The sequence below is a fragment of the Monodelphis domestica genome, chromosome 7, assembly GCF_027887165.1.
Source record: "Monodelphis domestica isolate mMonDom1 chromosome 7, mMonDom1.pri, whole genome shotgun sequence".
Taxonomy (NCBI): domain Eukaryota; kingdom Metazoa; phylum Chordata; class Mammalia; order Didelphimorphia; family Didelphidae; genus Monodelphis; species Monodelphis domestica.
In genome coordinates, this window is record NC_077233.1 from 6439475 (window position 1) to 6464282 (window position 24808).

Here is a 24808-nt window from a genome sequence, read left to right on the forward strand (position 1 = left end):
GCGCGCACCCTTGCACGCACACCCTTGCACACACACTGCACCTCCGCCTGATCTTACAAGACAAACTCCTCCCGCAGTTTGCGGCGATATTGCTTTTTCGGCTTCATGGTGTTGAAGTAGGGAAGCTTGATGACGTCTGGCCACACGGCCGGGCAGGGGCTCCCGCACACTCGGCTAAAGGACAGACCAAAGGAGGGAGTCACTGTTCGGCGGGGCGGCCCGGCCTGAGGCTCCCCCCACGGGCCCCCCCACCCCCCCGCAGTTTAACCCCTTTCCCTCCGTCCCAGAGGCAACAAGAAGGGCAGAGGCCAGGCCAGTGCGTGTGGGCGGGGCAGCCCCCCCACGTAGTTCTCCTTGCACACGGCAGGACTCGCACTCGCTGCCCTGGGTTTCCAATACAAAGAGACGTGTCCGTCCCCACAGAAAAGCGCTGCTTGGATTTTGCCAGAAACGGTTCTCAGAATTCAGTTTGTTCCTCGTCCGAAGGGTCGAGGTGGCGTGTTTCTGGCCTCCCTGGAGCAGGCGCGAGGGAAGCCAGGAAGAGCCGAGTTCCGATCCACCTTGGACCCGTCCCAGCTGGGTGACCCCAGGCCAGCGCACAGAAGCCCCCGGGGGCAAGTGCCAGGAGAAACACCCCCCCCACGTGACGACAGCCCGCTGCGAGGAGCTCCGGGCGCAGGGAAGAGAGCGCAGGCCAAGCCATGGAGCCGGGTTCCGATCCTGCCCTGGGCGAACTGCCCGGCCTCTGTGAGCCTCAGTGCAGGACCCCAGGGATGGCGTGAGGACCTCGGGGCTAACCTTTGGGAGGCGCTGTGCCACGTGCAAAAGGCCACGGCCACGCCCCACCACCGTGAAGTGTGCCCGGACTGCTGCCGAGAAAGGCTCCTCTCGCTGGGCTGTCAGGCGCGCCCAGTCGCCCCCGCCCGGCCCCCCACAGAGCTGCCGAGGAGCAGGCGGCCCCCACTGGTGCCGCTGCCGTCCCTGCGTCCCCCGACAGACGCCCAGCCCTGCCCCTGCCTGGACCCGACCGCGAGGGGCGGGGTTTGAGCCTCCACCTTCCGCCAAGCAAGGGGGCGAAGCCCAAACACGGGCTCCGAGTGCGAACGCTCCGAGCTCCGCCTCGAAGGGTTACCTGATCAGCTCCAACTGCGCGAGTTCCTGGTTCGCCTGGAATATGGGTTTCTTGGTGAAGAGCTCGCCCAGGATGCACCTGGAAGACACGGGGCGCCGTTAGCGGAGGCCTCCCCGGGCTTGCCGAGCAGCCGCGGGGAAGGCGGCCTCTTACCCGCAGCTCCAGACGTCGATGGCCGGCGTGTAGCGCTCCTCTCCCAGCAGCAGCTCCGGGGGCCGGTACCACAGCGTGATCACCTTGTTGGTGTACGGGCGGCTGAAAGGCAGAGAGGAGACATCTGAGCGACGGCCCTCCCGCTCCAGGACAAGCCCAGCGGGCGGCGCCCCGACCCTGACCCTGTCTGACCCGCCCTCGAGCCGATCCCGGCTGAAGGGTCCGAGTGCGAGAGGAAGCCGCTCTGGGGAGTCTGGTGCGCCCCGCCGGCGCGGCACCGCCAAGAGCTCCCGTCGAGTCCGCCGTAGGCCGAGGCTCCCCGGGGTGAGCCCGCAGCAGCGCCGGACGTGCGACTCCCTCCAACCACGTCCAAAGGGCTCCCCTCCCCCCACGGAGCTCCGCAGGCGGGCTGCCGGGCGACACCCTGCACGGAGGTCAGAGGCGCCGCGCCAGAGGAGGCCCCGAGGACGGGCTCCGGCACGGCACCGGAACAGGCCCCCGGCTGCGACCCCGGCGCAGCGCCTGAGGTACCAGGCGGGCGTCCAGAGATGGGCCTGCCTAGAGGGCGCGGCCAGGAGGCCTGCTCAGAGGGAGCCGGGCACGAAGCAGCCCGCGCGAGAATGAATCGAAGGCCGAGGCTTTGGACAAACCGGGGGGCCGCCGGGCAGCTGGTCACGGGGCGGACCGTGTCGGGAGGTCCCGGGTTCCCGTCTGGCCTCAGACACTGCCCAGTGGGTGACCCCCGCCAAGTCCCTTCACCCCCAGGGCCTAGTCCGGACCGCTCTTCTGCCTCGGAGCCAACACGGTGTAGATCACGGCGTTTGGGAGGGAAAAAAGGAACAACCACAAGCCGGCCAGCAGGGTTTGCTCCGCTGGACGAAACGAGGCGGTCAGAAAGAGAGTGTGAGCTGGGGGGGGGGGGGGGGGGGGGGGGGTCGTCCTGGACCGCAGTCATCACTGAAGCACTCCCGCCGCCGCCCCCAGGGGGCCTTTCACCGAGTCTGGCGAGCCCGGGGCCCTCGGCTACTACTGGCGGGTCAGTAGAGTCATGGGGGGGGGGGGGGGGCTGGAAACAGAAGCCTGGTCCTCGGGGACAGTCGCTGGCGGCCGGACTCAAAGGCTCACTGCTCTCTGAGTCCTGGCTCTGCCCTCCACCCTGGAACGAGACAAGGGGAGCGGCGTGGGGCACACGGGAACCCCTCAACAAGCCTGGCCGGCTGGCGAGGTCCTCTCTGCAGCCCTGGCCAAAGGGCCAGCCTCTAGACAGTGCCTGGGTCCCTTAGGGGATGCGTAGAGAACTAAGAGGCAAAGACAGACAGGGGAGAATCCCCGCCTAAGGACCAGGGAAAGGAAGGCACAAACAGGGCAACAGATCAGGTCCCAGAGAACAAGGAGAAACAGTCGTCACAGGAAGGTCTAACCAGATCACTTCCTGACTGGCAGGGGGAGGAGCCTAACTTGAGCAGGAAGGACCTCGCCCGGTTGCCAAGACTCCCAGAGAGGCCGGGCAAGGACACTGCAGGTGGGGAGGAGCAGAGCTCGAATGGGTCAGGCCGGAGGAATCTAGAAAAAGGGGCAACGAGGAAATGCCAGAGGCAGACACAGGGCTTCCTGGCAACAGAAAGAAGAAATGCTACTAATTCTTAAGTTATGCAAGTTTTTCCCCCCACAGTAAATGGATACCAAAAACTTTTTAAAAGGATTAGCTCTATCGGACAGCCGATCTTTTCTTTTTACTCAGTATTTCCCAGCATTTGTCCCTCATCCATCACCTCTCCATCTAACACCAGGCAAAAGCAGTCAGTCATTCACTCACGTCTGGCCTCTTCACGACCAACGACCGGAGCACACCAAGCCCTTCTAGCCTCTCAAGTCCTGTGCAAGCTCCTGTGCTCTGTTTCCAGGGCTCGCTATCTGTCCTCAGCTTTTGCCTTCCATCTTTCCCAACATCAGGATCTTTTCCATGGAGTCCTGTCTTCTCATTAGATGGCAAAGTGCTTCAGCATCAGTACTTGACCTTCTAGCAAACAGTTCAAGTCAGTTTCTTTAAGCCATGACTGACTTGATCTCTTTGCTATCCAAAGGACTCACAAGTCTTCTCCAGCACCACAATTCCAAAGTGTTGATCCTGCAGCCCTCAGCTTTCCTCAGAGCTGAACTCTCACAGCCATTCATTGCTACGGAAAGGCTAGCCTTAACTATACAAACCTTGGTCAGAAAGGTGATATGTCTGGCTCTTCCGGGTGCTGTCCAGATTGGCCATGACTTTCCTTCCAAGGAAGAGACACCATAGGCTGTGATCGTGGAGCCCCAACACTGCTTCCAATTCTTCTCCATCTCTTTGACAAGAAGTGAGAGTTGCCAAACTTAAGTTTTTGGGTGTTACACTTCAAGCCAGCTTTCACACTTTGCTCTCTCACCCTCTACTCTTTCACCAAGAGGCTTCTTAATTCTTCTTCACTTTCTGCTGATATCTGAGCCTGTTGCTATTTCTCCCTCAGCAACCTCCATTCTGGTGTTTGATGCATCCAGCATGGCATTCTGCATGGAAGTTAAATAAATATGGTGATGGTTTACAACCTTGTCATCCTCCTTTCTCAATCTTACACAAATCATTTGTTCCATATTTGGTTCTAACTGCTCCTTCTTGGCCTGCATACAGGATCCTAAGGAGACAAGGAAGATGGAAGTGGTACTCCCATCTCTTTGAGGACTTTCCACATTTTGCTGTGATCCACACAAAGGCTTTAATGTATGTAATAATGTAAGATTTTTTTTTTCTGGGAATCCTTGGCTTTCTCTATAATCCTGTGAATGTTGGCAAATTTACTCTCTAGTTCTTCTGCTGCCTCTTCAAAAACCAGTCTGCTTTTCTTGGGAACCAATGCTAAAGCCTAAGCCTGCAGAGTCTTAGGCATAGCCTTGTAAGTATGGGAAATGAAAAATGTGATTTTTCAGTCATAGGAATATCCCTTGGTATTGCCCTTCTTTAGGACTGAGATGGTAACTGGTCTTTTTCAATCTGTTGGCCACTGCCAGCTTTCCCAGATTTGCTGGAATATTAAGGACAGCATCACATTCCCTAGCATGATTGTCAGCAATGCTTCCTAAGGCCCACCTGACTATTCTCCAGGTCTAGATCACTAACCACACCATCATGGCTACTGGTGATGTTAAGACGCTTCTTGCCACTATATAATGCCAAAATATATTCTTGCCATCTCTTCTTAATTGCTTCTGTTTCTGTTAAGACCCTATCATTGTGGTCTTCTGTCATGACCATTTTTGCACGAAACATTCTTTTGCTCTAATAATTTTCCTGAAGAGATCCTTTATCTTTCTCCTTCTTTTGTTTTCTTCTTCTTTGCATTGTTTATTTAAGAAAACCTTAAAAACTGCCTTGAAGGCAGTTGGATAGGTGAGTGGATTGAGAGCCAGGCCTAGAGACAGGAGGTCCTAGGTTCAAAACTGGCCTCAGACACTTCCCAGCTGTGTGACCTTGGGCAAGTCACCTGACCCCCCATTGCGGGAGAGGGAGAGAGGGAGAGAGAAAGGGGGGTGGGGGGAGAGAAAGAGAGGGGGGGGGGAGAGAGAGAGAGAGAGAGAGAGAGAGAGAGAGAGAGAGAGAGAGAGAGAGAGAGAGAGAGAGAGAGAGAGAGAGAGGAGAAGAAGAAGAAGAAGAAAACCTTCTTATCTGTCCTTGCTATTCTCTGGAATTCTGCATTCAGTTGGCTATGTCTTTCCCTTTCTTTTTCTCCTCAGCTATCCTCATAAGAAGCCACTCTGGCTTTTTCTATGGGATGTTTTTTGGTATAGCCTCTATCGGGAACCTCCATCTATAGTTCTGCAGACCCTCTGTTTACCAGACCCAGTCCTTGAAATCTGTTCCTCACCACCCCTCCTTCATATTCGTAAGGGATGTTATTTAGGTCTTATCTATATGTCTGAAGGTTTTCCCTACCTTCTTTAGTTTCAGTCTGAATTTTGCATAAAGTAGGTCATGATCTGAGCCACAGTCAGCTCTAGTCTTGTAGCTAATTGTACAGAGCTTCTCCATCTTTGCTGCAAAGTAAAGAATCAATCTGATTTCAATATTGGCCATCTGGTGATGCTCACATGTTGTCACCTTTTGGGTTGCCCCAAAAGAGTATGTGCTGTAAGTGGCGAGTTACCTTGACAAAACCCTCTTGTTCTCTGCCCTCCTTCAGGGTGTTCCCCAAGGCCAAGCTTGCTCGTTATTCCAGTGCTCTTGATTTCCTACTTTATCAGTCCACTCCCCTAATGAATGTCACATCTTTTATCGATCTGGTTTCTAGAAGATGCTGTAGGTCTGGCCCCTTCAGCTTTAGTGGTTGGAGCACAGGCTGGTATCACTGCGATGTTGCATGGTCTTGCTTTGGATTTGATCAGAGAACATTCTGTCCTTTTGAAATGACACTCCAGAACTGCTTTTACTGACTCTGAGGGAATCCATGCTGGTTGGTCCGTGTAGTGATCACATGAATTAAATTCACCCACTGCCATCCATTTTAAGTGCACTGACAGAGCAGACAGTAGCTTCTGGCATTACTCTCTGGAAAGGTGACAAACACAAAAGGAATATTCCCAAACTGCAGTCCTAGACTCAACTTCTATTAGACATCTTTCTAAGGCAACAGTCAGACATCACAGATGGCTTACCAACTAGTTTGACCCTGATCTGCTTCATAGACCGGGTGACTAGGTGGTACAATCAGGAGGACTTGAGTTCAAATCTGGTCTCAGATACTAACGAGGTGGTCAAGTCCCTTTCGTGTTTACCTCAGTTTCGTGTCTAAAATGGGGATCATACCAGCACCTTTACTGAGGATCCCTTGAGATGATACTTCTAAAGCATTCAGCATGATACCTGGCACACTGTAGGCACTACATCAATGTTAGCTATTACTATAAGTAAGTTCTCTCCGCAATGTGCTTAGTCAGATACTTTGTATAAAATGGGTTCAGTTATAGCTGCTGAACTAATCCTCTTTTGAAATACAAACTTGGACAGAAAGCCAGAAAGATGTTTCTCTGTCTGAAGCTACACAAGGGAGCATCCGCTTGACTTGTCAGTAGAAGGGTAGGGCCATGAACTCAAACTAAACTTCAGAAGACAAACAGAAGCCCCCAACAGGACTCCCGAGTTCAAAATGCCAGGAAAGAGGCAGAGGAGACTTAACAGTCAAACGCAATCCAAAAGAAAAACTAAAAGTAAAAATATCTGGGCTTTCTACAAATATAAGCCTTAAACTTCCTGCTAACCGCAGGAAGAGACATGATGACAACACAGTCTGACCTAGGGTCCCTTCTAGCTTTGGGGCTGTTGGCGCAGTTCTTGGGTAGTTGGGAACAGTCTAAATTAAGATTTTCGAGCAGTGGGCCTCAGAAAAGAGGGAGAAGGAGCATCAAACCTTAACTACAGATCCCTTGCAGGACACACAAAATGACTTCAGCAACCACATTACTGTATTAACATGATATATGTTCTACTGTATTTTTTGTTGTTGTTCAATATTTACAACTACTTCTTAATCTTGTTCAAGCCCCACTCAGGAATGTTGATCACACAATGGAGTGTGTTTAACACTTCAGCCTTAAGAGTACTTTTTTCAGGCTGAGTCCATAAGCACCTACTTAGCACAGGCACTGTGCTACAGGGATACAAGACAGTCCCAGCCCTCAAGGAGCTCCCAGTCTAATGGGGGAGACAACAAATAAACAACTGAAAACAGGGTAGGCTGTAGATAAGATGGAGAAAATAAGGAGGAATCCAAGGTATGAACGACTCTGAAGGCCAAACAGATTTTCTTTTTTTAAATAACCCTTACTGTGTTTTGGTTCTTAAGCAAGGTTAGGCAATGGGGGTTAAGTGACTTGGCTAGAGTCATGCAGCTAGGAAGTATCTGAGTTCTAATTGGAACCCAGGACCTCTCATCTCTAGGCCTGCCTCTCAATCCACTGAGCCACCCAGCTGCCCTTACAAACAGATTTTTATATTTGATCCTGGAGGGGCCTGGGAACCACTGAAGTCTGTGGAATAGGAAGGTTACATAGATGGATTGGCATCTAAGAAAGATTTGACATCTGAGTGGAGGTCAGACTGCCCCTCTATTCTTTCTCAGCCACCAGTCCTGAAATAGTTATACTCCTCTCCATTACTCATCATCAACTCTTGGCTCCTACGTCCCCTTAGCTTACCATTTTATCAGGCGTTACCCAACCTCAACCCTCCATTACTCCCCCATCCACCTTCTCTGATCCTATTCACATGCCGGCAAATACAGCTGAAGAAAATCATGAAATCATGCTGGCAGGATCTATGATAAACTCGTGTTACCTAATCCCATTGGGCCTCACTATAATGAATCATCAATTCAGTGTATCACTCTTCAGATGGCTGATCTATTCCAAACCTTCTCATCTCTCCTCCAGCCTCCTATGGCACCTGAACTCTGTGCAGAGAACATTCCTTATATAGCTTGAAGGCCATTTGCCAAGAGCTCCCCATTTCCATCTCCTACAAAGCCTTCTGTTTAGCCCTTAAAGCCCTTTACAACATGGATCCTTACACATACCAATGATCCAGTGACAACAGCTTTCCTGCATTTCCTCACCCACCAATGTCCCCAACATACACCTTTTCACTTGCTCTCCCATCCCAGGAAAGTTTTCCCTCCTCATGCCTTGCCATCTCCCTTCAAGACTCAGTGCAAATTCCATTTTCTGTGAGACATTCCCCTCTGATATTACCTTTTCTCCCCCCAAAAAACATACACACACGTGTACATGCGCACATCATAAAGCCTGGTACAGAGGAAACACTAAGATTCTTGTTAGCAGGACCTAAATTCACCTTCTAGTTCTTTCTTATTATCCAGGTGAACTTTGCAAAGCACGTCTCCCCTCCAAAATCTCAGATGTTTCCTTTGTAAAATTAGGGCATTCTTTTAAATGCCTTCCAAGTCTAAACTTAAAGAGTTAATAAGCGTTATTTAAAAATAAAACCAAACAGCAGAAAATGTTCATCACATGCTGGCTACCTGTCATATTCAGCCTCTCAACTACATGTCCAATAAAGAAATCCTAAAAATTTGAGGCCCCATTTATTTCTGACTAAGATCAACTTGGTTTCAAAGATTTTTCCGGCTCAATCTCCAGAAACTTCACAAGGTGGCGCTATCATCCCGCAAGGAGAAGAAGGTGCCACTCAAAACAAAAACCTAACCATTTTGCAAGGCCAAAGTTAATGCCAGTTTCCTGGGTAAGTGGGGCTGCCTTGGGCTCTTGAGTCAAAAACCAACAAATGTCCTATTGCTATCAACTACCGAGGAGAGGAGGCCAAGGGTTTGTCTGCATTTCTCCCATGTTTCACCCCTTCTCATCTTCATTTCTTCCTTTTTTTTCCTTCCCATCTCACTTGTCTTAATTGATTAAATCTATTAAGTACTAGATATGTAGGCCTCAGGTAAATTTATTCAAAACTCTGTAAAAATACTATAAAGCAGCGGTCATCAAAACAATTTGGTACTGGCTGAGAGACAGAAAGGAGGATCAGTGGAATAGACTTCTGGTAAGTGACCTCTGCAAGACAAGTCTATGATAAGCCCAAAGATCCCAGCTTTTGGGACCAAAATCTACTATTTGATAAAAACTGCTGGAAAAATTGAAAGACAGTGTGGGAGAGATTAGGTTTGGATCAACATTTCACACCCTACACCAAGATAAACTCAGAATAGGTGAATGACTTGAATATAAAGAAGTAAACTATAAGTAAATTAGGAGAACACAGAATAGTATACATGTTAGACCTTTGGGAAAGTAAAGTCTTTAAAACCAAGAAAGGGATAGAAAAAAAATCACAAAATGTAAAATCAATAATTTTGATTACATCAAATTAAAAAGGTTTTGTACAAACAAAACTAATGCATCCAAAATTAGAAGGGAAGCAACAAATTGGGAAACAATCTTCATTACAAAAACCTCCAACAAAGGTCTAATTACTCAAATTTATAAAGAACTAAACCAATTGTACAAAAAAATCAAGCCATTCTCCAATTGAAACATGAGCAAGTGATATAAATGGGCAATTTTCAGATAAAGATATCAAAACTATTAATAAGCACATGAAAAAGTGCTCTAAATCCCTTATAATCAGAGAAATGCAAATCAAAACAACTCTGAGGTATCACCTCACACCTAGCAGATTGGCTAACATGACAGCAAAGGAAAGTAATGAATGCTGGAGGGGACGTGGCAAAGTCGGGATACTAATGCATTGCTGGTGGAGTTGTGAATTGATCCAACCATTCTGGAGGGCAATTTGGAACTATGCCCAAAGGGCAATGAAGGACTGTCTGCCCTTTGACTCAGTCATAGCCCTGCTGGGTTTGTACCCCAAAGAGATAATAAGGAAAAAGACTTGTACAAGAATACATAGCTGCACTTTGTGGTGGCCAAAAATTGGAAAATGAAGGGATGCCCATCAATTGTGGAATGGCTGAACACATTGCGATATCTGTTGGTGATGGAATATTATTGTGCTCAAAGGAATGATGAACTGGAGGGATTCCATGTGAACTGGAACAACCTCCAGGAAGTGATGCAGAGTGAGAGGAGCAGAACCAGGAGAACATCGTACACAGATGGATACATTGTAGCACAATCGAATGTAATGGACTTCTCCATTAGCGGCAATGCAGTGATCCTGAACAACTGGAGGAATCTACGAGAAAGAACACTATCCACATTCAGAGGAAACACTGTGGGAGGAAAAACGCCAAAGGAAAACAACTGCTTGGTCACATGGTTTGATGGGGTTATGATTGGGGATGTAGACTCTAAATCAGTGGTTCTCAACCCTTCTAATGCCGTGACCCCACAATACAGTTCCTCATGTTGCAGTGACCCCAAACCAAAAAATGATTTTGGTGGCTACTTTAAAACTGTAATTTTGCTACAGTTATGATTCGGAATGTAAATACCTGATATGCATTATGTATTCTCATTGCTACAAATTGAGAGGTTGAGAACTGCTGCTCTAAATGAACATCCTAATGCAAACAACATGGAAATACGTTCTGATTAAGGACACAAGTAATACCCAATGAAATTCTGCGTTGGCTACAGGAAGGGTGGGGGGAGGAGAAGGAGGGAAATAAAGTGAGTATTGTAACCAAAAATAATAATAATTTTTTTAAAAACTCTGTAAAACATCAAAGTAACACTACCAGTTGTCTAGGTAAACCCCTCATCTGCAAATGAAGAAATGGAGCTTGGCACCATTAGTGAAGTCTCCAGTACCAGTCAATGGCAGGGCCAGGCCTGAGTCCAAGACTGCTTCCTCTGCTAAAGGTACTGCTATTGTGCCACCCCCTGCCCTATTATTGATGTGCAAATTGACTCCATGTTTCAATACCCTATCACTGACTTTATGCTCTGCTTCCCTGGAATATTGAAACCTTTCCTTTCTCAAACAGAACTGAGTAGTTCTGCCTTCTATCCCCCATATATATAGTTCCCTTTACTCATCCCACACAAAAGGCAGTTTTTAAAGCCTTGTTTCCCTTTGTATTACTGCCAAGCTTGGCTTGTTCTGAGCCATGGCTTTTCTGAAAGGCTTATCCCAGGGCTTTCCTTCTTAGATTCCTCTTAGGTTACCCTGCACGTGACCTTTAACGATGCCAAGCTGGTTCGTAAGTTCCTGAGCATCCAGGCTCTCTTCAGATGGTTTCCTCTCTTTAACTCACATTTCTGAAAAATTTTCCTTGAGTAGGCTCTTCCTTTGGTATTTTACACCAGGAGTTGACAGGAGTCCAGCTGAGATTTAAAAGGTCAACAACTCCAGCCTGACCACAATGGTAAGTGGATATAGAAAATATATCTTGCAAGTGGTCATCAAGATTTTTTTGAAGTTCACTAGTAAAGGGAAACCCATTGAAAGCAGCTCCTGTCATTTGAGCACAACCTTCATTATTAGAAAGTTTTTCCCTTCAAGATACCTAAATCTCCCACTGCTCCTACAGCTCTTCCTTGGAACCAAAGAAAACTAATCACTAATCAGAAAATTTCAACTCCCCCCGCCCCTAACCTTTCCCTTTAAGTTCTACATGAAGAAAATCCTTTATTGGTATTGAAATATATTTTATACCAATTTTCCCTTTCCATAGAGCAATGTGACTTCATTTTCCTAAGCACCCATTTCTGCAAACTGATTCCACTTTCTATTCTCTGAACCCTTTGGAGCCTGCTCTGTCCTAATCTAGGATGGCTTAGACTCTGATCAGTTTGCAGGAGCTCCCCATGCTCTGGCTCTGGCGGAGGGAAGGCTCCAACAGAAACATTCAGGCAGATCAAGTTCCCCATCACAATTACACCACAGACCCACGGCAGACCTTCAAAGTTTCTCTAAGTTGTTAATCTCATCCTCCTGGCCAATGTAGTCTCTAAAGGTTATTCCCACATTAAAATTCTTTGTTTCCCCCTCCAATGATCATCATCAGAATACTCTGCCCCCCTTTCATGCCAATAATACATCTTTTTGTGATGCAATGAAACTTGATCTAATCTGCCTATTCTGAGCAGGACATAGTCGTTCATTTCCAAAGTTTAGTCATGACTTGGTGAAGATGAAGAAGAATCTGTCTCCTCTCCCCATGTACTCCAGTTTATCCTCCATATTCTGCTTGATGTCTATATAGACAAGGGAAGTATTCCTTAAAGTTCCTGTTCTCACATACTGTCTCCTGTGAATCACTGGGGTGCTTTCTCCCTCTCTCTCTGCAGTATCTGCTTTTGAAGAAATGTGCAATGTTCTCAATCATCCATTTTCAGTTAAAAAGTCTCTTTAATCAGATCTTCAAATCTCCACACAAACATTTTTATTTATGTTTATTTACTTTGCAGGTCTTTATTAGTTATAATTTTCCAGAGCCAAGAGTACGTCATTCATGTGTTTTATGTCCTTATCTAGAGACCGAGATTCCCTTCTCCCAACAATATCTTTTCCATCAAATATTGTTCAAAACATATGATTAGCAATATATCAGTACCCTGAAACTTTTGAAATTTTTGAGTCTAGTGGTTCATGTGGTGGTTTAGCAAGTCTTGGCAACACAAAGCCTGGCCAAATGGGATCTACTGTGGCCATCTAGCATAATGCCAATAAGCAAAAACTTGTTGCCCACACTTCTCGCTTCCCAAGCAGTCCTGGTGAATGTCCTCTGTCCCCAGCAGTACCAAAGAGGGTTAAGGCCCAGGACTTCCAAAAGGCTCACAAGGGAGAAGGGGTCCTTTGGCACCCCTTCTGACACCTCCACATTCTTCTACCTTTGGACTTCCTGAAAGAAGCTTCAGTTGCCTTCAGTCCACCTGGCTCCTGTTCTCACTCTTCTACCTTTGAAGCACCTCTTCCATCTTTTGAAGGACATTTAGTTCTATTCTCCAGGATAAGCTATAGATTAGAGACTATATTAGATAGAGACTATAGATAGGAATCATTTCTTATTCATTTGACTTTCCTAATTTTCTTCCTACTTCTGCCTCTTACTAAACTTTGTTCTCACTTAAGCTCAAAATATATTTGTAAATCCCTGTCAACCACAGTGCCTTATGAGGAAATAACAGAAAGAGACTCTAAGATGCCATAGTCGCCATTTCTCATAAGAGAAATCATTCTCCCATATTCTTTAAACTGCCAACAATAAAACTCTTCCCATGCCATGCCTGGTAGAAGCTTTCAGCCTTTTAAGCTCATGAGACAGAAATAATTCAGAACTGAAAATATCAGGAATGAAGAGTATCTGCAGAAATGAAGTTATAATTTAATATCAACAGAGTATTCTGTTAAAAAGAAGTGTATATTCCATAGTTCCACAGGAGAATTTTTCAGAAAACTTGAAGACATATATTTAAAAAAAGCAAGGTGACGATAAAGGATTCCTGAAGAATAGTTGTGTTTTAAAGGAAATCTATAAAAATATTTCCCTTCTATAAGTAAAGCATTTTATACCAATTTTCATGAATTGGTCTAAATTTAGCACATAATTCTTTAAATTGTTTTATTTGGGGATTTTGGTTTTATCTGAGTAACTCTTACAACAATGAACAATATAGAAAAGTTTTGCATGACAATGTATGTATAACCCAGATCAAATTGCTTACTATCTCTGAAAGGGGGAAGGGACGAAGAAGGGAGATAATTTGGATCTTATAACTTTAGAAAATGTAGAGGGAAGCTGGGTGGCTCAGTGGATGGAGAGCCAGGCCTAGAGATGGGAGATCCTAGGTTCAAATCTGGCCTCAGACACTTCCCAGCTATGTGACCCTGGGCAAGTCACTTGACCCCCATGGCCTAGCCCTGACCACTCTTCTGCCTTGGAGCCAATCAATACACAGTATTGACTCCAAGACGGAAGGTAAGAGTTTTAAAAAAAGAAAAAGAAAAAGAAAATGTATGTGGAAAATTATTACATGTAATTGGGATAATTAAAAAAAAAAACTTTTTAAAATAAATTCCGTGATTCTAATAAGGTAAAAAAAATTTATTAATGAATTTAGAACCTAAAAGGAAATGTTGGAGGATAATTTTTATCTGGAAATTATTAAATGAAAAAGAGTCATTACGTTACCTTAATACATATTCTGTTGTCAAGAACCTTATAAAGATAATTACTACGATAGACTACACACCTCTTGACCAGTATCTCACATTTATAGTTTGTAACAGTTTGCAAGCTACTCTGTAAAACCTAAGAGAGGTGGTGTGACCAGCATTAAATTTCCTAACACCCCAATGCCCTCATGTCACAGCCCTGCTTCAATAATCCTGCATGACCTCCTGAGAATCTATAAATGCCACAACCTGTCACTCCAAGCCCTCTACAATCAGGCTCTAACCTACTTTCGTGGTATTCTCCCCCCCACCCCACCTCCTCTTTCAACACACACGCACACAGGCACACCCCCCCTTTTCTTCCTTGAAAGCCCATCTTCCCTGTAACCATCCAGGATCCTGCCCAACTCATCGCCACCCCCACTCCCTTCTTGAATCTCTCCAGTTCTATTCCATCAGCCTCTATGACTAAGAATAGTTTTGCTTGTGGTGGTATTTTTGTGAATGTCCCACCACCACAAATGAGTCCTCCAGCCCGGGGACTGCCTTCTTCTGAGGGCAGCATTGTGTCTCTACCACCTTGGTACAAGCCTTGGTGGGACTTTCATAAAGTAAGTGCTGAACAAATGTGCAGTTAACTCAACAAAGACGTAATCTCAGAGAAGTGACTTGCCCCCTCACCTGGAGAGTAATTAGGAGAACCAGAACTCTTAGCTCCCATCTTACAACTCTCCAAGTTCAGTCCTTTGGGTCCCTACAATAACCAGCTTCTCATGCTCAATGCATTTCCCATTTTAAACTGAAAAAGGAAAAAAGGTGGACATACATTATAGCTTTATCTCGAATTCCACTGAAATATATTTTTCTAACTAGACCAATGAGTATCTATATAGAGAATGTTAAATGGAAAACCATAATTAATTCACAGTTCATTTGCATTTCTACTAAAACAAAAAGAAAGGATATTCCATTCAAGCAATAAACATGCAGTGTAAAACTGAAAGAAAAAAAACCACACACACACACACACACACACACACACACATACACACACACACACACGCGCACTCGGTTCTTACAGGAAAATGGGGAAATTTCAATTACCAGCAAATATGACTGCAATCAGAGGCCCAAGGCTCAAACCTCACCCCTGATACCTACCTGAGCAAGATCCTTAAGTTCCCTAGACCTGGGAATTTGGACTGAATGGCCTCTGAGGTCCTAACTTTTGAAAGTCTATCCATGAATCCTCCTTATATATGGTTTTCCCCTCATACTCTACACTCTCTGTCAGAAGACAGGGGTAAACAAAAGAGCTGACTAATGGGATTCGTTCAAAGATTGCAAGTCTCGGAATGCCTTGGAACAAGTGCCCACTCAGCACCATTTCCAATGGTTTCAAATGAAAATAGTGCAATAGAAGGCCACAAGTCTTACCTCAGATTTAAGCCCCCCTCTAGTTCTTACTAACTATGCGACCCAGGTCCAATTCCCACCTGAGGGGATTATATTTCCTTATGCCAAAAAGGAAGATTAGGAGGTCCTACCACAGCCCCAATCGACTCTAATACTGTTAGTATATAAAAATGGATATTCAGAATAACAGGTACCACAAGACACTGAATCCAAGTTTCAATTCTTCTCAGTAAGTATTCTAATAAGTCAGGAAAATAACACTGTATTTTAGATACACTTTCAACAAGAGTTCAAAATGGCATCCTTTTAAAAATTTTCATTAACTAAAATTTAAGCCACATGACAGCAAGGAATCATTAAAAAAAAAGGGGGGGGGGGATGCTATTCTCCCAGGCTACCAATAAAGTTTGACAACACGAATTAGGGAGATAGTGAGAAGAATTAGAGAATTGCTTTCTCTAAGGCCACAAAAGAAAAAATTGTTAAAAATCAAATCTTAACTAACTTAAGAGTCTAAAATCAAGAGATTGTGTCAAGTGGCTACAAGAGAGGATGTCCCTTCTCGCTCCGGGATTAAATTCAAACTAAGAAGCAGTGATTCCAAGGCTAAGAATTTGTTTTCATCATTTACTTATCTGAAATCTGAAATTCATTCCACTTAATACCTTCCAAAGTTTTCTTTTGCAAACCCATGTCATTTCTGAGAATTAATGAAGAAATTGCATTGAATAGTTTTTTGGCTTCTTGAAGATATCAAAAAGAAAATCCACATGATTTAAGATTCAATTAAAACAGCTCAGAAATAAAACACTATCTTTTTTAATATCCTAAGCATTTTAACTTAGAGGGAGCACCCAACCATATAATACAATTCATCCCAGATCTTTTTCCTATGTTTAAGCTAACTGTATACACAAAATGTTAACATTAAAAAACAAACAACAACAACAACACCTCCCCCTCCCCAGAAACATTGATTTCAAATAAAGGGAAAAAATAATCTTAAATGTGTCGGTATGTAAGGAAAGCAAGAAACAAAATCTGAAAACCGGAACAAAATCAACACTTGGGGCATATCCTGTAAAAGAGAGAGTGGACACAGTAACTCTCATCACAGTAACACAAGGACCAAAAGTTATCGACCAACAAATATTCCGTTTATTTATTTAAACATCATTCAGATAAAAGTATGCAGGTAATAAATGTAAACTTAAATTTTTTTCATTTGTAGAAAGTCAACTTTATTTTGACATGCTGAATGAAGCATTTGGTTACAATTAGACTTTAAAGTGACTGACTTATGGTTTCCCAGCTTTGGGAAGAGCCAAGTCTTTATAAACCAAAGCAATGAGACTTGAATCGTCCTACAAATATTTGGGAAGGAAGGTAATTGGATCACTAGGAGCCATCTCTTTAACCCCTGACCTACACTGCATGTGCTTAGTCAGGAAAAGGCACATCTTGGTTCTGGGGTCTTATCTGTACACACATGCTTATCAGGAGAACTCTTAAAATTGGACCACTAAGTTCACAATATTTGTTGTACTCTTACCTTTCTTCTGAGCTATATAATCGAGCAAGTCCAAAATCTGCTAGCTTTATCTGCCCTCTAGGGGAAAGAAGAGGTAAAATGAGAAATTGCATTAAAATCAACTTGGTTGTTAGTTATCTATTCAAATCATATCACACAATGCAAATGACTATAGCTGGAAAATACAATCAAAACCAAACTCATGAAAACTACCTGGAGTGGCGAGCCAATTAACCAGGCAACATCCCTTCCGGGGTCTTCTTTTTCCCAACCCCAAAACGAAGAAACCAGATGTTCTGTGTAAAGCTCAAGCACTGCGTAGGCCCACTCTCTCGGGACTATTTCCCACTTCCCCTCAGGGTCATCTGTCCTCACAACCTTATTATGAATATTATGTACAGAGACCCCACCTGGGCAGGTCTTTACAGCACGGATGTTAGGACACACTAAAAACTTCCAGTGATGTTTCCAAAACTGGTAGCTATCACATGATTTAGATTTAGGGCCAAGAAGAACTATACTAGCTGCCTCCTTCAGGCAACATTTTTAATCCTGGCAAAGATTTTCATGAACCATTTATAAAATTCAAACAAATTGTGTTATTTCACACCCTTGCAATGACCAAGTACCTATACCCAAAGAACACCCTCCCAGGAAGGAGTGCCATGAATGAGATTTTTTAATTTTAAAATAAAAACCCTTACCTTCCATCTTAGAATCAATACTGTGCTATTGGTTCCAAGGCAGAAAAGTGAGCCTAGTTGCCCAGGCTCACAGGCCTGGTTCTCAAGCCACCGAGCCACCTAGCTGCCTCCAATGAGATCTTTTTTTTAATCTCTAGAATATCCTCCTACATAAAACAGGTACAGGCCAGGGAGCTACATACGCGACTCGTCCCAAAGAAAAGGCCCCATGGAACCCTGGGATCACAACAAGACAGCCCTGCCTCTGAAGTCTGAACTTAAGCCAGCGAGGGCAAAGCCCTCTAAACTGCAGCAAGCAGTGACAAGGATATATCTCCAGGCCCCTCTTGGGAATTTAGGAGATTTCCAGGGACTCCTGCTCTGAGAATAACTCTAGGACACGAGGATCTCCTCAGAGGTTTCCTCAGCCCCCACGAGAGATGCAGGTCAGCAGAATGCTTCCAGGGCTGGCCCAGAAGGGAGTCAGAAACTTCAGCACAGTTCTCTCCCTCTAAGAGGTCTGTCTGAACAAGGCCAATGGTGCTCTGAGCCTGCCTCTCACAGGCAGCCCCATAGCAGGGATGCAAGGCCAAGACCATTGGGGTCAAGGATCAATTTCCATTTCATTGTCAGGGGGACACAAAAGAGAAAGGAGAAGCATCGAGTACATGCTTTTCCAAACACCAATTCTTTCATTAGTCATCTCTACCTGAAAAGGCTGGTGGTCTAAGATTCCTGTTCATGTTGGACAAGTCACTGGCTGACTTAGAGCTCTAATTCCCCAAAGCAAGGAATAGAAAGTGTTGGACTCTCAACCTTGACCAGCCTTCAGGGAACACTTTCAGCCACCATCTGTGAGCAGTCACAGAATGGTACTCTCAAAAAATTGTCTTATTGGACACTTTATTTTAAAACCCTCGCCTTCTGTCTCAGAATCAATACTATCTATTGGTTCTGAGGCAGAAGAATGGTAAGGACTAGGTAAGGGGGGTGAAGTGACTTGCCCAGGGTCACACAGCTGGGAAATACCTACGGCCAGATTTGAACCCAGGACCTCCCATCTCTAGGTATGGCTCTCAATCCACTGAGCCACCCAGCTGCCCAATTGGACACTTTTAAAAAGGCCTTTTCCCCCCCTCTAAATACATACATACACAAATATGTGGCTCAAAAATTGTCATACCTATTGTTTAGCAGAATATTTGAACACTTAATATCTCTATGTAAAAAGTTCTTCTTATGGCAATAATCCAAACCCTCCATCAGTTGTCTCATGAATGACTTTATGTGATTTTCGTTAAAATGAACCAGGCCTGATTCAAGGAGTCCCATCAGGTCATGGTCCATGTATTCAAACACCAAATAAAATGCACCTAAGAGAAGAGGAAAAGAATGAACAAAGTGTTATTTGTCTGAATTTATCATAATCTCCTCAATCAATCCCCAAGCATTCAGTAAACACCTACATACGATAAGTCAGGTTCTGTGCTAGCTGCTGGAATTCCAAAGACAAAAAGCTCTCTCTTAAATCTAGTTCCTTGAAGTGAACCTCGTTTGCTGTTTATTCAGAGTCCTCTCCCTGGCCTGACCCCCTTCCCTCCTTTGGATACTTCTCTCTCAACTTACCAGGATCCTTCTGAAAATGTGGGGCACAAGAGTCCAGACTGATTCCCAGCAGGCCAAGATATTAGCTCCCTCAGTCTAGATACAAGGCTTTTTCCAAACAGAGTCTAACAGTAACTTTCTTGGCTAATATCCATCAAATCTGCACATCATACAACTGTTTAGCAGCATTTCCAGCCGTAACTTGGACACTTTTTTAAACCAAATATGAGAATTTAATTTCACCCTCATTAGATTTCCCTTAGAGAGGCAAGGTGGCCTAGTATGTACTGGGCTGGCCTTATAGAGTCAAGAAACAAGAGGTTCAAATCCTGCATATGTGCCACACTCAGGTGGACTCCACTTGCAAGTCACAAAACCACTTCGTGCCAGGAACTGCTCACATTGGAGTTCCTTATCTGAGTAAAATCTGATCCTGATCCTGATCCCAGTCCAAAAAATAAAGAACCCAGTCACTAGATTTCCTCCACTGTCAATAGTTTGTTGAGGTCTTCCGGGAGCCAATTCTAACAGCCAGGCTAGGGGGGCTCCCCCAGAACCCTTTCCCTGCCATCTAACTTGACATCAACGTAGTAATCATCATTGTGAGTCCAGCTATTCTAATAGTCCTGAATCAAAGCTAATGTGTTATTTTCCAACTGGTTTCTCTCAGGCTTGTTCACACAGCCACATTAGGAGACTTTTCATAAGACATACTCAAGTCCAGGCACATTTTTTAAAGACTATGGCTAAGGTTCAAATTATGTTTTCCTGAGAAATGACTGTGAATGGCTGTGCTGGGTCAATCAATGTCCTCATCGTGATGCCACTGGTTGGCAGGTCGAACCAACCAGGCTGAAAGGGCTTTAGAAATACCGAGCAAGGGGGCAGCTGGATGGCCCAGTGGATGGAGAGCCAGGCCCAGAGATGGGAGGTCCTGGGTTCAAAACTGGCCCCAGACACTCCTAACTGGGTGACCCTGGGCAAGTCACTTAACCCCCATTGCCTAGCCCTTACCACTCTTCTGCCTTGGAACCAATACCCAGTGTTGATTCCAAGAAGGAAGGTAAGGATTAAAAAAAAAAGAAAGAAAGAAAGAAATACTGAACAAAGACTAGCCTAACTCGGTTCAGAGAAACATGCCCCCTACATCAGCTAGAGACTGCTACCGGTTTCACCCACAACTCCAAAAGGTTAACCGTGTCCATCAGTGTCTGTGGAGAGACTAACCCCACCAACAATGTTGGATCCTGCCTAACACAGTAAGTCCATCAGGCAATTGACAGGCATCGAGTGCTTTCTATGAGCCCAGCACTGGGCTAAGTCATGGCAAGACTTTTGTCTGAGAGAAGGTGCCCTCGGGCCAACTGCTCCAATCAGAATCGAGAGCTGATTAAGGACTCCTTCCTGCCCTCCCACATGCACATACAGGTCCAAACGTGGCACGGGACAGTCACCGACCCATGTGCCTTTACACTGCCAAGTGCTGATTGACATAGAACTGGGCCATCTCTTGTCACACAGCATAATAAAACCCTGCGGCCAAAGTGGGGACAGAGAATGTGCGTGCCCCAGGCACCCTCTGAAATGGGTTTTCTCTGAAATTCTCCTGGAAGCCTGGAGGTTTCAGAGGGGACTGACATAAAAATACCTCCATACCAAGGAGGAAGACATATTTCTTGCACTACAATTCTATACTTTCTATTCATCGGTCAAAAAGTATTTATGAACCATGTATATGCCAGGCACGTTGCTAAGGGCTAAAGACACAAAGGTATCAAAGGATCTCATTATCACCAAGTTGGCATGGCAGATGGAGAGCAAGGCCTGTAGCCTGAAAAACCTATGTTCAAATTCAGCCTCAGGCACTTCCAGCTATGGGACCCTAGGCTTAGGGTCTTAGCCTGTCAATTTTTCATCTGAAAAATGGGGATGATAATAGCCTTATCTCCCAGAGCTATTCTGAGGGTCAAATAAGATCATATTAGTAATGGACTAAGCACAGTGCCTGGCACATAGTAGGCACTACCCACAGAAACGTTAGCTAAGATGGTGATGATTCATTGGGGTGGCTCTGTGCCTTCCAATGGTGCAGACTGGAATTCATCATGCTTTCTCATCCTACCTGATCTCTCACTAAATCCTCCAGCTCTCTTGATGCTGCATGAATACCAATGGACCACCATGTGGGTCATGCTCTCATTTCTCTGCTGTTCTCAATACAAAATTGACCATCCGCCCCCTCCATCATATAGATCCTCAACAAAATCCTTCAAGTGACTTTGAGAACACTCAAGACTCCCTTGATACTATACTACAATGTATTTACACTCATCATTTTTTCAGTGATCTGAGTGACTAACAGCTCTAACTCTTGGAAGCCAAGAGCTCCCTGATTTGAAGGTATCCATAGCCTGACACTCAAGAGAGCCTCTCAGTTAAACAAGATTGCCTTTTGTTGCTAGGGAAACTCACTGATGTCTGAGCCCTGCACAACTTGCTATAAGCTTTCTTCTTCCTGCCTCCATGTTGAATCTAGCTCACTGGCATGAGCAGGCTATCCAATATATATTTGCCGGCATCTTCTATTTCTTCCATTTAAAGCCTTATTCATCATTTCCCTCATTTTATTTTTGTTGCCAAGGATGGCTGTTGAGGTGAGGTAGGAAATAAAAGTTATATAAAAACAAGAAATGTCAATAAAAAATATTAAGAAATTTGTCTGGGAAAAGGCAGAGTTAGAGAAGGGGAGCCTCTGAAAAATGGAGACAAAAGTGATGGGAAATCCAGAGAGTCGGCCAAGTCCTATAACGTTCTTAACAGCCATAAGATGAAGAATTAAATGAATTGGAGCAGTCTGATGGCAGGGGAAGCCATCAGACTGCTCCAATTAAATTCTCTTTTATTCAGAAAATTCAACCCAGGGGAAAGAGACCCACACCATCTAAAGGTAGCAGTAAGATACAAAGCTTGACCCAAATTGGGTTCATACAGCCCAAAATACTTGCAAGACTCTTGGTATAGGTAAGAAGAAAAGAGAGATCGACAAACACTTTTCTGACCCCATCTGTCCAAGCACTAAGGGATAGTTTTCCCAACTCAGAGAGATTTCTATCCCACTCACCCCCCAAGTCTCAGACACTGTCCATTTTGTGTTTTGCAAGAATTATTCTAGTTCATTTATTCATGTTACTAATAGCTTTATGTCTTAAATACTTTTGCTATTGGAAAACATATAAATAATTTTTTAAAAATCTGTGCCTTTTGACTTTCTGATTAATGAAGAATATTTTTTAATCTATTAGGATTATGTCAATCTAAGATTAGATGAATGTCACTTTCTTTGGGGAGATGCTATCCTATCTTCCCCCCATCCACACCTTTACATTCTAGCTGCACTGAGTTTACTTATGCAAAGCTCTTGAATTTTAAATACTCCAAAATCAATTTTACCTTTTAAGGCTTTTTCTGTCCCACAACTGGTGCTATTTCCCCTATCAACAGTTGGGAAATAAGTAATTTTTCATTATTCTCTAATTTTTTTATGGTGAGACTTTTTAATTATTTAGACTATTGTTTTATTTGGAATGTTGTATACGCTGTTAAGACAATTATTTCTAGGTCTTATGCTGTCTATTGTCTATCAACAATTTTCTCATCCCTATCCCCTATCCCCCCAATACCAGAGAATTTCAATAATTACTTTGTATAATGGTTTGGCCTCTAGTAATGCCAAGCTTCCAACAGAATGGTGTAATGAAAGGAATGTCCAATTACCCATTAAAGGCCATGGGGTTCACACCCCATCACTAATGTAACCATTGAGTGACTGGGTCAATTTGAGTTACTTCTTAAGAGTCTCAGCCTCCTTCTCTATAAAATGCAGGAGTTGTATTAAACACCAAAAATCTCTTGAACATCCCCGCCACCCTTTCCTTCCTCCTTTTAGACAAGGGTCCTCAAATAAACAACTACAGAATCAATGTCCACATCATAGCGCTTCATATTTTAACTAGGGTCTTTTCTAACTTTCTGTGGAAGTTCTGACACTCTGAATAAGAGCTATGTTTTGGTAGGATAACTCCCAGATACTTAAAAGCATTTTTGTCATCCTAAATAGAATTCCTTCTCTATCTCTTCCATCTATAGCCAACAGACGAAACACTGGATTTCTATGGATTTATTTCATAACATGATACTTAACTGAAGACTTTGTCCAGATTAAATTGTTCCTCAACTCTCAAATATTCTACAGGTAAAATGTCACATCTGCAAATAATAGTTCATTTTACCTAGACTTACTCTTAATTTTTTTCTAAGTTTTTTGTTTTATTGCATGTAGCTTACATTTCTTACGGTCTAGGTCAAATAAGAGTGAAAACATGAGGTATAATAGTTTCTTAATGAGAAGAGGTACAATGTCTCCAATTACAAAAGCAAATGTACAATGATACTCACAATCACTAATCCTCATATTACTTAAGGAAGCCATTGGTCTCCTCTCAGTCTTTAAGTTTACAAAATAGCAAAAAAGAAACTGCATCTTAAGAGAGGCTGTGGATTCTCACCCACTGTTGGTGCTGCTACAAATTGATACTGGGATAACTCAAGATGTTACTAACATCAAGGGGAAAAAAACCTCTTGTTTTAGAAAAAGGCATAGCAGCAATATTTTATGATTAAGAAAATGAGGATTGAATTAGAATAAACAAATCAGAGGGCAAAATAAATATCTAGTGATTGGAGATAGGCTAAAAAAACTAATTTATTATCTAATGCAATCGTATCATAAAGAATAAACTTAGTTATTTTGTGAACCTCTAATTCACTCACTCATTTAACATGGAACTGAGGCTGGAGAAACTAAGTGGTCTCAAAGGTCTAAAGCAGTAGAGGTGTAATCTGAACTGTTGACAGCAAGGCCAACTCTTTTCTTTGCATCACATGGCCTACCTCCCCAAAATTCAAGTAGCTGGGAAGGCAACTTACACCAAGCAATGCATGAGACAAAAAGGAATATAAACAATTGCTTCACAATTTGAGTAAATCCACAATAGGGAACTACAAAAATCCAGACAAACACCAAGGCCAATGTAAGTACTATCCAATCCAATTAAAATAAAATGCTACCTTCTTTCTTCTTAAAAATCCAGAAGCTGTTTTTTGGGACATTGCTTTTTAGAGTCTAGGAATTTTTTGGGAAGTGTCTTCTTAAATAAAATATCCTTTTTAAAGGAAGACAGATGCATTGAGGGATATATGGGATGGACTATCCTCCAAATGGGGTCTGGACAGAAGACATTCTTCCCCTCATGTTTATTCCTATGGGGGTATTTATGTCAAATGAGCTCTTTAAGTGGTTCAAAACTGTTTAGAAGGTTCCATAACATTCTGGGACTTGAGTCAATCTCATCTCTGAAAAGGAGCATCTGAAGGAATTCCTCTTCTTCTGGACTCTGCCCTGGGCAAATACCTTTGACAAGCCTGCACATCTATACTTTATGCTTTCTTTCCTATCTATAATCAAAAGGTTACCATTTATGTCTGATGCTGAAAATCTCATATGACTTTAACATATAAATGTCACATTTATAGGTTTCAAAGCATCATTTGATGTTACCAAATTAAATGCTTTCTTAAACAATTAACACAGTGCACTT

At 43.9% G+C, this 24808-nt stretch overlaps 1 protein-coding gene across 2 annotated transcripts in view; it reads right to left on the reverse strand.

Annotated features, from left to right (window-relative positions):
* CDK13 (cyclin dependent kinase 13) overlaps nucleotides 1-24808 on the reverse strand; it is a 114763-nt gene that overhangs the window by 8154 nt on the left and 81801 nt on the right. For both annotated transcript variants that reach the window (XM_056804125.1, XM_056804124.1), the window contains 5 exons: nucleotides 18730-18919; nucleotides 16885-16941; nucleotides 1286-1387; nucleotides 1133-1210; nucleotides 58-174 (listed from right to left, as the gene is read on the reverse strand). In XM_056804125.1, the coding sequence (XP_056660103.1) occupies nucleotides 58-174; nucleotides 1133-1210; nucleotides 1286-1387; nucleotides 16885-16941; nucleotides 18730-18919 (544 nt within the window). The remainder of the gene's footprint in view (nucleotides 1-57; nucleotides 175-1132; nucleotides 1211-1285; nucleotides 1388-16884; nucleotides 16942-18729; nucleotides 18920-24808) is intronic.